Below are 12299 nucleotides of genomic sequence, written 5' to 3' on the forward strand. Positions count from 1 at the left end.
CTCAGGATCCTCGCTTGCGGTGTTCACCCACCGACAACACGGCTTGAATAGCTAGATGCCATGAAGGAGTTTGAGGCCCTGCAAGACAATAAAACATGGACACTGGTCCCTCGACCACATGGAGTGAACATCATCACCGGCAAGTGACTCTTCTACAACAAACTTTGCCCCAACGGCTCGTTGGAACACCGGAAGGCTAGGTGGGTCGTCCGTGGGTTTACATAATGATCCAAAGTTAACTTCAACCAGACCTTCTTGCAGGTCATCAAGCCAGCCATGATCTGTATAATCCTTCATCTCGCGGTATCGCACAACTGGCCAGTACACCAACAACTCAACGTGAAGAACATGTTTTTGCACGGTGAAATCGCTAAACGCATATACTTCTACCAACTTGCTGGCTTCGTTGATGCTGAACACCCTGATCATGTATGCCTACTCACCAAGTCACTATACAGGTTGAAAAAGCCGTCACGGGCCTGGTTTCAACAGTTCGCTGGACACATGCGCACAATTGGCTTCCACTCCACCGGTGGACTCGTCATTATTCATGTACAGGAACGGTTCGACCATGGCCTATCTTCTTCTATACATCGATGACATTATCCTTACCGCTTCTTTGATGATGATCCTCCAACAAATCATCACCAAGCTCAGCTCCGCATTTGCAATGAAGGATCTCAGACCACTTCCTTTTTTCCTCGGCATTCAAGTAACCCACACAAAAAATAGGTTCTTCTTAAATCAAGTCCAATATGCCGAAGACATCCTCGAACGCGCAGGGATGAGCAATTGCAAACCAGCATCCACTCCAATCGACACCAAGCCCAAATTGTCTATGCATGATGGCGAGCTCGCTTTTGATGTTGCTTTCTACTAGAGCATAGTAGACGCTATTCATTATCTAACCCTAACAATGCCAGACGTCGCATGAACCAGGCTTGTCTCCACATGCAAGCGTCGCATGACAAGCACTGGGCCCTTGTCAAGCGCATATTGCGATACCTCTGTGACACTCTCAACTACGACATCCGTTTGACTGGCTCGACGTCGACCTCGCTGATTGCATACTCGGACGCGGACTAGGTCGAGTGTCCAGACACGTGATGCTCGATATCCGGATATTGCGTCTTCCTTGGAGAGTCGCTGATATCATGGTCCTCGAAGTGACAAATCACTATCTCAAGGTCCAACGCGGAGGTGGAATACTGGGCAGTGGTGAATGCAAAGGCAGAGTGTTGCTGGCTGAGAAATCTTCTTCACGAGCTGCACACTGACATCAACAAAGCTTCTGTGATGTATTGTGATAATGTTTGTGCAGTATATCTCTCGGAGAACCTGGTCCACCATCGCCGCACCAAGCACATTGAACTCGACATACACTTTGTTCGCGAGAAGGTGGCTCTCGGTCAGCTGTGTGTCCTACATGTCCCGACTCAACACCAATTTGTGGACATCATGACAAAGGGACTGCCTTCGACGCTCTTTGATGAATTCCGATCCAGCTTGTGCATTTTCACAGAGAATGCACAAATTGAGGTGGGGGTGGGTGAGGGTATAGGAGAACATATATTGTTCACCAAACCGTTAGCTAGTTTGTTAGCCTCTTACCAGTTCTCACGGCACTGCCGCCTACCCTCCTAGTCTCACGCACATGATCCATGCATGTAGGCCAATCTGTTACTCACGGTCGCCCTCCTGCGCTTGTATATGTACCTGTAACTGAGATGAATACGAGTGCATTTTGCATCTACTTCTTTCTCTGCAATATTTATTAGTAGATATAGCCGTATAGACAACAGTGCATAAATAATGTAGCTTGTAGATACTTTAATTATATTATTTCATACTCTCAACACAAATTAGAAGAGGAGATTTTTGTACATGGATTTGATGAGCACAAGGGGCACATGCCCCCCTCCTATGAGGAGCAAGGCAACTATCGTTCTTTTTCTTTAGATACAAATGAACTTCCATTAACAAAGTACACCAAGCTGATCATGACTAACGGTTAAATGAAGCACAAACTCAGGAATATTTGTCCATCAACAACTCGAGTTTCAGGGACATAGAACTTGCACCAAAATCAACTAAACTATCAACTACTTTGTTATAGAGATACGGTCAAACAAACACACTGCATTGAGAAAAAAAATGAGAAATCATAAGGCTTGTGCATTCAACGCTACCACTTTAAAAAATATAGTATAAACTATATCACTACCATTAACTATTCCGCTCAAGTTTCTACCTGAATAAATAAATTCTTTGTTACCTGAAACATACTTAATGTTTTCTTCTTAAATTCTACGTGAAGTGGATAGTAATAACGCAATGCATAATACATCAGAGGCTCGGTTCAGCCACGTTACAGGCAGGCCAGGCCTTACTGATCTATGCATGTTCCGTGCCATAGATCGGAGTGAAATGTGAACCTTGGAAATTTTCTTTCTCGCAAACTCGATCCTCGTCGGGAAATGGAGGTACAGCATTGTCCTTTTTTTCAAGTAGAAGGCATCGCAAGCGACGGCTAGCAACAAGGCATCCCGCCCACGCACGCACCGCACCCCTCCCGTGCACGTCTCCGGCTTCACAAACTCCCGGCTCCTCGCGTCTCGGCGCGCAGCTCACAAGCTCTACTCCGCGCGCACACCCCGACACGCCACTGCCCGTCACTGAAACCCGGACCCACCACGCCAGACAACTCGCGGGCCCCACTTTGCAGCGTCAGTAGCCTCTCCGAAGCGGGCCCAGTTTCACAGCACGCGAGTCCACAAAAATTGTTTCCTTCCCCCACCCGCAACAACGGAAAAAACGGCCCCGTCGCTTACCCCCAGAAAGACCAACCGGAGCAAGGAAAATAAGAAAAAAAAATTTGAAACGAACCGCGCGACGTGGTCACGGGAGGGAACTACCACCGTCTCGGCGCCTCCGCCGCGGCCGCCTCTCCGATCTAGCAAGCGATCCGGCTCATCCCCTGCGGCCGCCCCCGGGCCCTAAGAGGAGCTTCGGGTCCGATCCGGGCGCCCATGGTGGCTCTGGTGCCCTCGAGCCGCCAGATCTAGGGTTTTCGCGCGTCACGGAGGGGGGAGCGATGGGGCGCCGGAAGATGTCTGCGGCGGCACCGCCGTCTCGGTGCTGGTCTAACGTAGGCGGCAGCGTCATCCCCGGTGAGATCCTTGGCTTGGTTTCATGCGTGCGGGCGCTAAGGCATTGTGAGGTGTTTTAGATCGGCCTAGCTAGCTTCCTTGCTCGGTTTGACTGGTTTTCTTTGAAATCGGTGTATAATGGGAGAAAAATTTGGAGTGGACCTGTAGTTGAGTGAGATTGGGGATAACTGTGAAGTGGGAAGTGCAATATGTCCGGTTCGTTGCGTTGGTGCTTGCATGGTGATGTCTGTGTGTTTGGGAATATAACGATTTGTTCCGGTTCTAATGCGGATCAGTGCATTGCACATACCCTGCACTAATTTAGTATTATGGTAAAGCATGTTTGATGCCATTATGGCAAATATTCTTGCAACTAGCGCATATGAATTTTGCATGTTATGATGCCTATTTTGGATTGCTGAATGGCTTAGTTGGTTTTGTATCGCATGAATTGCATCAAACTTGGCTCTACAGAGGACTTGTTATATAATGACAGCATGATGTGCACAACTCAAAAGTCTGAAACCATTGAATAGCTAAACAAGTCACCACCTTGTCTACATTGTTTTGGTGCATTGCAAATTTGCGACGACAATGTAGTTATTTAGTTTCTGGTTTCTGCAATTTTGATAACTATGGGAATGTGGGTGTTACTTTCTGATTTCTGCAATTTAATGATGTGTTGCATTGATTGTTGAATAACTAAGTTGTATTTTCGATAGCACACTAGGACACCATGAATTTGCATCAAACTTGGCTGTACAAAGAACTTTATTTGGTATATAAGACACAGTAAGATGTGCACAACTCAAAATCTGAAATCAAAGAATAGCTAATCAATTTGCCTTTTTTTTTTTGGTGCACTGAATTTGTGACAATGGTGTGAATGTTGTATCATGTTAAGGGCTGAGATCCCCTGGTACCATATTAACTGCTTGCCTGCACTAAACCTTTGTTTTCCCTCCAAAGCAAGGCAACTTGTAACAAATGATGACCTATGTTCCGATTTATGCATTTGTCAATGGCAGTGTGAGTTGTCGTTTTTGATAACCAGACATACTACAATACTAGTAGTTGAACTAATTTAGTTTTTGGTTGTTGTGATGACTGGTGCTGTTGGTCTGGTTTTCTTTTATCTCATGTATTTCTTTATTTTGTAGAAATTCGGGAGAAACACAAAATGGACTTGGAGAATTTGACACTTACAAAGCAGCCACTCAGAACATTACATTTTTTCATGTTAGCCATGTTACGGTACTTGAAAAGATTAGCAACATATATCCTGAGTAAGGGTGGTTTGTTTGTTCTCCTAATTCTTCTGGTGGTAGCTCCTGGAATCTTACTCTTTGTTTCAGATGACCTGCATAAGAAGGTGTGTTGCATTTCCTTCTAATGTTTTTTTAAATCTCTGGTGTTTATGCTGATACAACTAGGCATTTCGATAAGAACACCTGTTAGTGTATTTTCTAACTCTTATAGAGTTCCTACTGCAAAGTCAACATATTGAACAAAGATGATATACACTTTAAAGATCTTGTATTTTCTTGAAATACTATTTTTTTGATAGCATCTTGGTAATGTAAGCACTAACGTTGTTTTCTTGAAACGCATGCAGGAGTTCCTTAATTATGCAAAATTTGTGCTGTGGTGGGTTTCATTAGGTGTGGCTTCATCAATTGGACTAGGCAAGTTTTATTTGCACCTCACAACATTGGGAGTTCAATTACAATAAAAAAGAAAGCAAAATAAAATGAATAAAGTGTTGCTGGTGTTTGCTAATTGATCCTTTTGATCCTACTAGTATTTTGGTTATTATTTCTTAACTGCATAGTCAGTGGATGTGATTGAGAGCTTTAAGCATATATACTTACTGTTCTAAGTTCGTTAGACGGGAAAAAAGAGGATAGTCGGCATACTTTATTTTTGGTAACTATTGCTAAATCTATTGCATTTAAGGAAAACATGTACTACAAATTCCTGTTTAGTTTGTGTTTGCAACCTTATTAAGATGAAGGTGACCAATGGGCAGCAATTTCTATATTATTATGTTGCTGACCTACTGGAGAAATAAATATCACAAGCTTGCAGTCAGTAGTGGTTTCACTGGTCACCTTTTTGTCTTTGTTATTTACACTTTAACTGTAAATGTTTAAAAAATACATACGCAAACAGTTATGAATATGTAACATACTTCAAGTGCCTTAGATGATAAATCTAACAATAGTATTGCCACTTCACTGAATTTTAAAAATTATTATTGGTCAAAACTTAAACATTAAAGTCAAAAGTGACAAGTATTTAGTTTTCACTTGTCAGTATACAGTTTTCGTGGGATCCTGGCCAGTTCACAGACTTATTCTCTCTGTTTTGATTTATATTCTGAATGAACCTTTTAACCAGTTAAAATTAGTGCCATGGAGTTTTTGTGAATGGTGCTTTTGCACATGATGTTCACCTCCTCCATCTATATTCATTCGCCCTCTAGTTCGACTGGTACTATAGTTAGCATTTAATCTGACTGTGTTGGGACTTATAAACTTATGTTGTATGTACCTAGCTGTCTGTGCAGAGCAGCCACATCAAATAAATACGCAGAATGCTGATGCATTTTCCTTTCCTGTCTTTGGAAGGTATATTATGTCATCGGTGGATATTCCATTAGTCTTGAAACATCACTCTGTCAAGATTCTAAAATATTATTTGGTTAACTATTAGTAGTCTGGAAGGATATGGCTTTTTTCGCTATGCACGTTCTTCTTGTTGTTTGGTGGAGTTTTTACTGGCTGCCATGATTTTCTGTGGGCTATACGATCACCCGGTTTGTTTGCCAACACATGTTGCAATTAGTGCTCGCCAACTGTTAAATTTAGAAACTAGAACACGCAAATCTGAAACATTTTATTGCTGAAACAGAAAAATAATCTTATTTTTAAAGCTGATGATTTAAATTCTAAAATGCAGGTTCTGGTTTGCATACGTTTGTGCTGTATCTGGGCCCTCATATTGCTCTCTTCACTATTAAAGCTGTTCAATGTGGCCGGGTTGATTTGAAAATGGCTCCATATGATACCATACAGCTTAAAGTTGGGCCATCGTGGCTTGACAAGAAATGTTCAGAATTTGGACCGCCTGTGTACCCAGCATCAGCTCATTCAGTAAGGATCCCAGTCTTCGACTTACTACCTCAGATACAGCTGGAAGCAGTTCTTTGGGGCATTGGGACTGCGCTTGGCGAGCTCCCACCTTATTTTATATCACGAGCAGGTAAAATTGCAAGGCCTTTTTTATATAAAAAAGTAATGATATTCTATTATATGCTCTACAACATTAATCTCTGTACAAATAATATTACTAGCCTCTGTGCTGCTTTTAAACTGATTTGTTTCAACAGCAACAGATACATCTCTTCTGCTATTGTATTACGTAACATGCTGTCCTTTTGTTACTATATTCATTTAACATTGGACTTTATGTCCTTTTTAAGGCACCTAAAGTTCATCAACTTAAATATTGCATAATTAGTGTTTGCTACATTGAATTATTGTTTTCTTTTTCTCTTAAATGTGTAAAACTCTTATGATCAATTAATGAAAACAGTGCCATTCCCATTCATCTTGACATACTAGAGTTGCTTATTTAGGGTAGTACATTAGAGGTGCAGTGGAGCTGTGTGTGTGATGAATCTTAGAAAAACCATTTCTAGAAGTGTTGCCTGTGAATTATTGGAAAGAGTAGAAAGGCTATTCGTGGCATTTCAGTTTCTGTTCTTTTACTCGTTTTTAAGCTGCCTATTCTGAAGGGATGTTATGCCATGTTGCAGCTCGCTTGTCAGGAAGTGAGTCAAAAGCTGTCAAGGAGCTGGATGCTGCTACTTCCAAAGATGGGCCAGTAGCATCCACTCTTAATCGAACCAAGCGATGGCTTCTTTCTCACTCTCAACATCTCAACTTCTTCACTATCTTGATACTTGCTTCGGTTAGTCTCCTGTCTGCCATGCTGTCTTGTCAATTTGTATGGATGTTGTATAGAAGTATTTGTCTATTTGATAAAAACAACACCAACAAATAAGCTAAAGAAGCATTCTCTGTACAATAGCTGCCATAAGTTTCCTCTACGAGGAATATTTTATTCTAGTCCCTGATAGGTAAAAATTTGCCTTATTTTCTTGCCCTTATAGGTTCCAAACCCACTCTTTGACCTTGCTGGTATTATGTGTGGGCAATTTGGCGTCCACTTCTGGCAGTTCTTTTTTGCAACTTTGATTGGGAAGGCCATCATCAAGACTCATATTCAGGTGAGGCATCTACCTTATATTCATACTTTTATAATAATTGCTAACGTGCGACTGTGTTACGTGACTTTGTTGTACTTGTTGCCACACACTCCATTGTCACCTTTGGCCTTGTGTATTTTTTAGAGATTTCCATTAATATGAATGTGTGGGTAGTACCGTAGTAGTCTTTTTAAGCTTTGAGAAGACAGTCTTGTAGTAACTTCATAAGATTGAACTATTCTTCTATGCGTTGTAGGGTTGTATGTGATCATTGTTGTCCACTTGGATTCGAATTTTGAAACCTTACAAGCTATCTCAGCAAAAACCGAAGTAGAAATAGATTGCAAATGGAGAATCTTCTTTGGTTTTTAGGATTTACACATGTTTGGCCTTCAATGCTGGTCCTTTGGATATAATTTCAGCACAAAATATGGCAGGATTTGCCTAAGTTGCTTTGCTCTATATTAGTAGGGTGAGCGCTCAGTCAGCCACGTGCTCTTGTTCAATCCCTGCCCTTTTTTATTTTCTTCTTCTGGAATTTCGATTTTTTTTATAAGAAATGTTGAACCTGAAAATGAAATAAACCTAATGATAACTCGTTACTGAATTTAATATGTTGAACTAGATTTGGTTTGATTCTTTTTTATTTGGTCGCCATATTAAGAGAAGATAAAAAACCACTGAAATTAAATATTAAGTTCACTAAAGCTTGTATAAAATTACGTGATGTACTTCTAATCTTAGTCCTGAAAATCCCGGTGAACTTAGTTGAGAAACCTCTCTGGCTAAGCTTCTTACGGTACCTGACTTAACCGAATTATTTAGTCATTTTGGCTTGTACTTGTACATACCTGATTTGTCAGGTTGTTTGACACTAATAATTGCAGCACCCTTTGTTCTGACATGCATTTTTTTCTTCTCCCACAGACACTATTTATTGTGTCTTTGTGCAACAATCAACTCTTGTATCTTATGGAAAAGGAATTAATCTGGATATTTGGTCACATTCCTGGGTTTTCTGCCACCCTGCCATCTGTGATTGCCAAACTCCACGCTGCCAAAGAGAAGTATTTATCGCCACCAGCACCAGTCTCACCGTCCTCACAAATGGAGGTTGGTATCTTCAGTTCAAATCCGTGGTCATTTGAGCTTGGATTACCTGTCTTAGCTGCCCCTTAATTGTTATCTTGGTTTTGTTCATCTCCTTTTCTCTTACCGGTTCATTAATGTTCTATAATATACCGTGTACAGGACAAACAGTGGAATTTCTCTTTTACATTGGTCTGGAACAGTATAGTATGGCTTGTGCTTGTGAACTTCTTTGTTAAGATAATCACATCAACAGCACAGGATTATCTAAAAAAGCAGCAGGATATAGAGTTGGAGCTTATTACTGATTCCCCAACCCCGGACCATTCTAACACTAACTAGTGGTGTGCAACAGGTGGTGTTTATTCAGCTGCTAGCTGGTCAGGTTCTCCTCCATAGCCTTTAATTCCTGCCTAAGCCCTTGCAGATGATACCAAGTTTCAACACTCAATTGGTATTAGTAATTATTCATCTGTACAGTGAACAAAAACATGTGTTTAGCGTCGCCAAATGGTGCCTGCGACCTTCTGTCATTGAGCCTGTACTGGTTGTTCCTGGAGGAGAATCAATCCTGTTATTTTTCGAACATCTACACGGATAAATAGTAGGTATTGTTTATGAAGCACGATTGCTTTACCGAGATGTATCACTGGTACCTGGTTCTATTTGTTTTGGAAGGAAATACAATAGAGACTTGGCAGGATTCTACAACGATATGTTCCATCGTTAAGTTTACTATGTACATGCGCATTTACAATTGGTGCCAGCAATAGCTAACAGTATAGTTCTTCGGCTATTTTATTCTGTGCCGGAACTGTGATTCTGTAGGTTTTAATACCAGAAGTGTCACCAACTCACCATTCGCGCGCTGGAACTGTGAACTGTGAGCACAAGACTTGTGATGCGCGCCGTCCAGGCGCCCACGGTGCAGGCCGGGTGCTGTACAAGTAGTCAAGTAGCTGCTCCGCCCCTTCTGGGACTGCTCACTGCTCGCCAAGTGCGATGGGTCCTGGTTGACGATCGCTGACAACGCCTTCTTCGTATTCGTAGCCCCGTTCAATTTCGGTGCGTCATGTTCTGCAGGAAAGCGTGGGACTCAGAAGAATTGCGTCTACGGTTTACTACGTGCATCCTCTCGTGGAGAAATGTATAAAGGTTTTTAATATAAAAGATGGGACTACAGAATTTTCTGCCTCTAAGATGCTCTGCCTGGAGAAATTGATCCATACTTGTGGATGCTTCCATAGTTCAAGTAGTGCAGGGTTAGTCGGACGGGATCGTTGTTCTTTTCCAATTTCCTTTTTCAACAATGCTTTTCTAGCCAGCTAGGGATGGACGAAAAGCTTGACCGCTTGGAGCCGGCGCCTGGCTTGCTTGTTACATACCATAACGAGTCGGGCGAGCCGTCCTTCTAGCTCTGCTCGATTGCCGAATGAGCCGAGATATTCGTCATGCTCGTTAATCAAGTCGCAATCAACTTATTAACCAGCTACTTTTGATCTTTTGGAGCAAAATTTCGAAGTTCGATTCGTAGCTCACGTACCGTCATCTTCTGATTGGTCACCGAAGCATACGTGCGCCTCTGGAGTCTGGATCCCGCTTCAGGTGCAATGCGATTACACCTCAGCAGGCAAAGGTAAGCAAATGGTACTGTAACCTTTGTGTTTGTACCGCCATTGGAACTCCTTCGAACGAGGCGAACAACTTTACTTACGCGAAAGCGAAAAATTGCACTGCAAATAGAATGCTCGTGACATGTTACCGGAGCCGGTAGCTTGGCACGTAGTGCGGCACTGTAGCCACTGCGGGTAGCAAGCGAATTTCACAGGAGAGAGAGATTTGCAGAGAAGAAGAAGAACAGGAAGAACAAGAATAAGTTGGTGAGGATCAGATACATGTTTATTGCATAAAGCTAATTTGAAACGATATTCTCAATATTTATACTCCTCATCACTCATTGGCCAACATGGCCCACACTCCAGGTATACAACCTGGACACCACTCCAACTCACGCGCGCACACATCAGCTGGGCAACGCTACCTTCATCAACTTGTCGGGCAAGCTACAATAACGTACTTTTAGAAATCCGCCTTCTTTTCTATAGAGCCAGAGACATCCAGACCGCCAGCCACGACAATACCTTCCCTTGAGAAACAGCTTGTCCCCAAGCTAGAGCAGTGGGATAGTGTTGACGTACAACGTATAATCTTCCCAAGTTGCCTTTGATTCCGGGAGAGAAGACCAGCCATTTGACCAGAATCTGTGTCGTTGCCGCATTCCATTTCCTTACCATTCGGCGATCCAAGATGAGCTTGGGCTGAAGGTTCATTGAATCCCAATCTTGGTAGTCAAGAATATTAGCAAACATCGGAGTATAATTGCTCACAAATAGCTTCAGTTGTGAAACATGAAATACCGGGTGGATCTTACAAGTATCAAGCAAGGCAAGACAAGACGGTATGCGATCTAGCCAATGTGGTATGTGATGAGAAACATACCAAAATACTTGAATGAAAGTTTAGAACAAGGTTTGTTTACCAGAGAAGATTGAGCATAAGGTTGCAACTTAAGTAACACCTTATCACAAATCTAGAACTGTCTGGGTGTGCGATGCTTGTCGGCTTGCAATTTCATATTGTTTTGTGTCTGGGCCAATTGATTCTTCAGAAATTCAGAATATAAGTGCCTTTGCTGCAACATGACTGACACATCAGGGTTATCTAATGTCTGAAGACTAGGTATGGCTTCATAATTTGTCTCAACACCATAGAGGGCTTTGAAAGGGGAACAACTGAGAGAGGAGTGGTGGCTAGTGTTGTACCAAAACCCTTCAAGTGCTAGCCATTTGGACCATTTTGTCAGTGAATTGTGAATAGCACACCTCAAGAACATTTTCAACGATTGATTGCATGCTCGGTTTGACCATCAGTTTATGGATGGTAAGTCGTGCTTAACTACAATTTAGTATCCATAAGTCTAAACAACTCTTGCTAGAAATTGCTTGTAAAGACTTTATCTCTGTCTGAAACAATGGATAGTGAAACTCCATGAAGCTTGACAATGTTATTGAGGAATACCCTAGCAACATGTTGAGCTATAAATGGATGCTGCAGGAGTAAAAAATGGGAATTTTAGTGAATCCGTCCACAATTAACAGAATAACTGAATAGCCATCTGCTTTAGATAATCCCTCAATGAAGTCCATTGACAGTTCTTGCCATGCACTAGCAGGGATGTGCAATGGTTGAAGAAGACCTGGAAACTTGCAATTCTCATGTTTTTCCTACTGACATATGGCACATTGTTTGACAAAATTTTCTACAGCAGACTTGAGGCCAATCCAAGTAAAGAGCTTCTTAAGTCTTTGATATGTAGCTTGAATTCCAGAGCGGCCTCCCACTGTTGTGGAATGAAAAGTATCAATAATTTTGTTTTGAAGTGTTGAGTTGGCTTATGTCGGAGTATTAAGTAAGGGGACATCTTAGCTAACAGGTTCCATCTGGGATATGACGTCTGGCGGGGGATATATCCTGAACCCTGGTCCATCGTGCAACCAGCCCTTAGCTTGCACGACCAGCGCGAGGTTTGCACGACTAGCCTCCTTGTGATTTAATGTGATCCCATGACCATCCCTTACTAGTCGTATTTAGTGATATCTACTTAAGTGTTTTCCTTTTCGAGGCTCCTCCTCCAACGAACAAAGTCGTGGCCGGCACAGATGTACAGTGTCTCGTCCCGTAGCATTAATTGCTATGGAGTGGGGTGTTACGAACCAACTTAGCACCAC

General features: G+C 42.1%; 1 protein-coding gene across 3 annotated transcripts; it reads left to right on the plus strand.

The window, feature by feature from the left end:
* Positions 1-2821: 2821 nt before the first annotated feature.
* LOC133908877 (vacuole membrane protein KMS1-like) lies at positions 2822-9241 on the plus strand. Of its 3 annotated transcripts, none has more exons than XM_062351082.1 (8): positions 2822-3170; positions 4310-4521; positions 4756-4834; positions 6111-6413; positions 6970-7124; positions 7327-7443; positions 8350-8535; positions 8674-9241. In XM_062351082.1, exons 1-8 carry the CDS (start codon positions 3095-3097, stop codon positions 8851-8853), a joined length of 1308 nt encoding a protein of 435 aa, XP_062207066.1. In that variant the 5' UTR covers positions 2822-3094; the 3' UTR covers positions 8854-9241. The 3 variants fall into 3 exon arrangements, with proteins under 3 accessions (XP_062207066.1, XP_062207068.1, XP_062207067.1); XM_062351084.1 differs by having other exon boundaries at positions 7393-7443; XM_062351083.1 differs by having other exon boundaries at positions 4765-4834.
* Positions 9242-12299: the final 3058 nt, after the last annotated feature.

Source organism: Phragmites australis, chromosome 2, assembly GCF_958298935.1.
Source record: "Phragmites australis chromosome 2, lpPhrAust1.1, whole genome shotgun sequence".
Classification (NCBI taxonomy): domain Eukaryota; kingdom Viridiplantae; phylum Streptophyta; class Magnoliopsida; order Poales; family Poaceae; genus Phragmites; species Phragmites australis.

What these genes read in the sequence shown, in the direction of transcription:
- LOC133908877 (XM_062351082.1), top strand. Translation starts at nt 3,095, where the DNA reads ATGGGGCGCCGGAAGATGTCTGCGGCGGCACCGCCGTCTCGGTGCTGG. An exon ending in AGGCGGCAGCGTCATCCCCG is followed by an intron (nt 3,171 to 4,309) that starts GTGAGATCCTTG and finishes TTTATTTTGTAG; the next exon opens with AAATTCGGGAGAAACACAAA. An exon ending in GGCTTCATCAATTGGACTAG is followed by an intron (nt 4,835 to 6,110) that starts GCAAGTTTTATT and finishes TCTAAAATGCAG; the next exon opens with GTTCTGGTTTGCATACGTTT.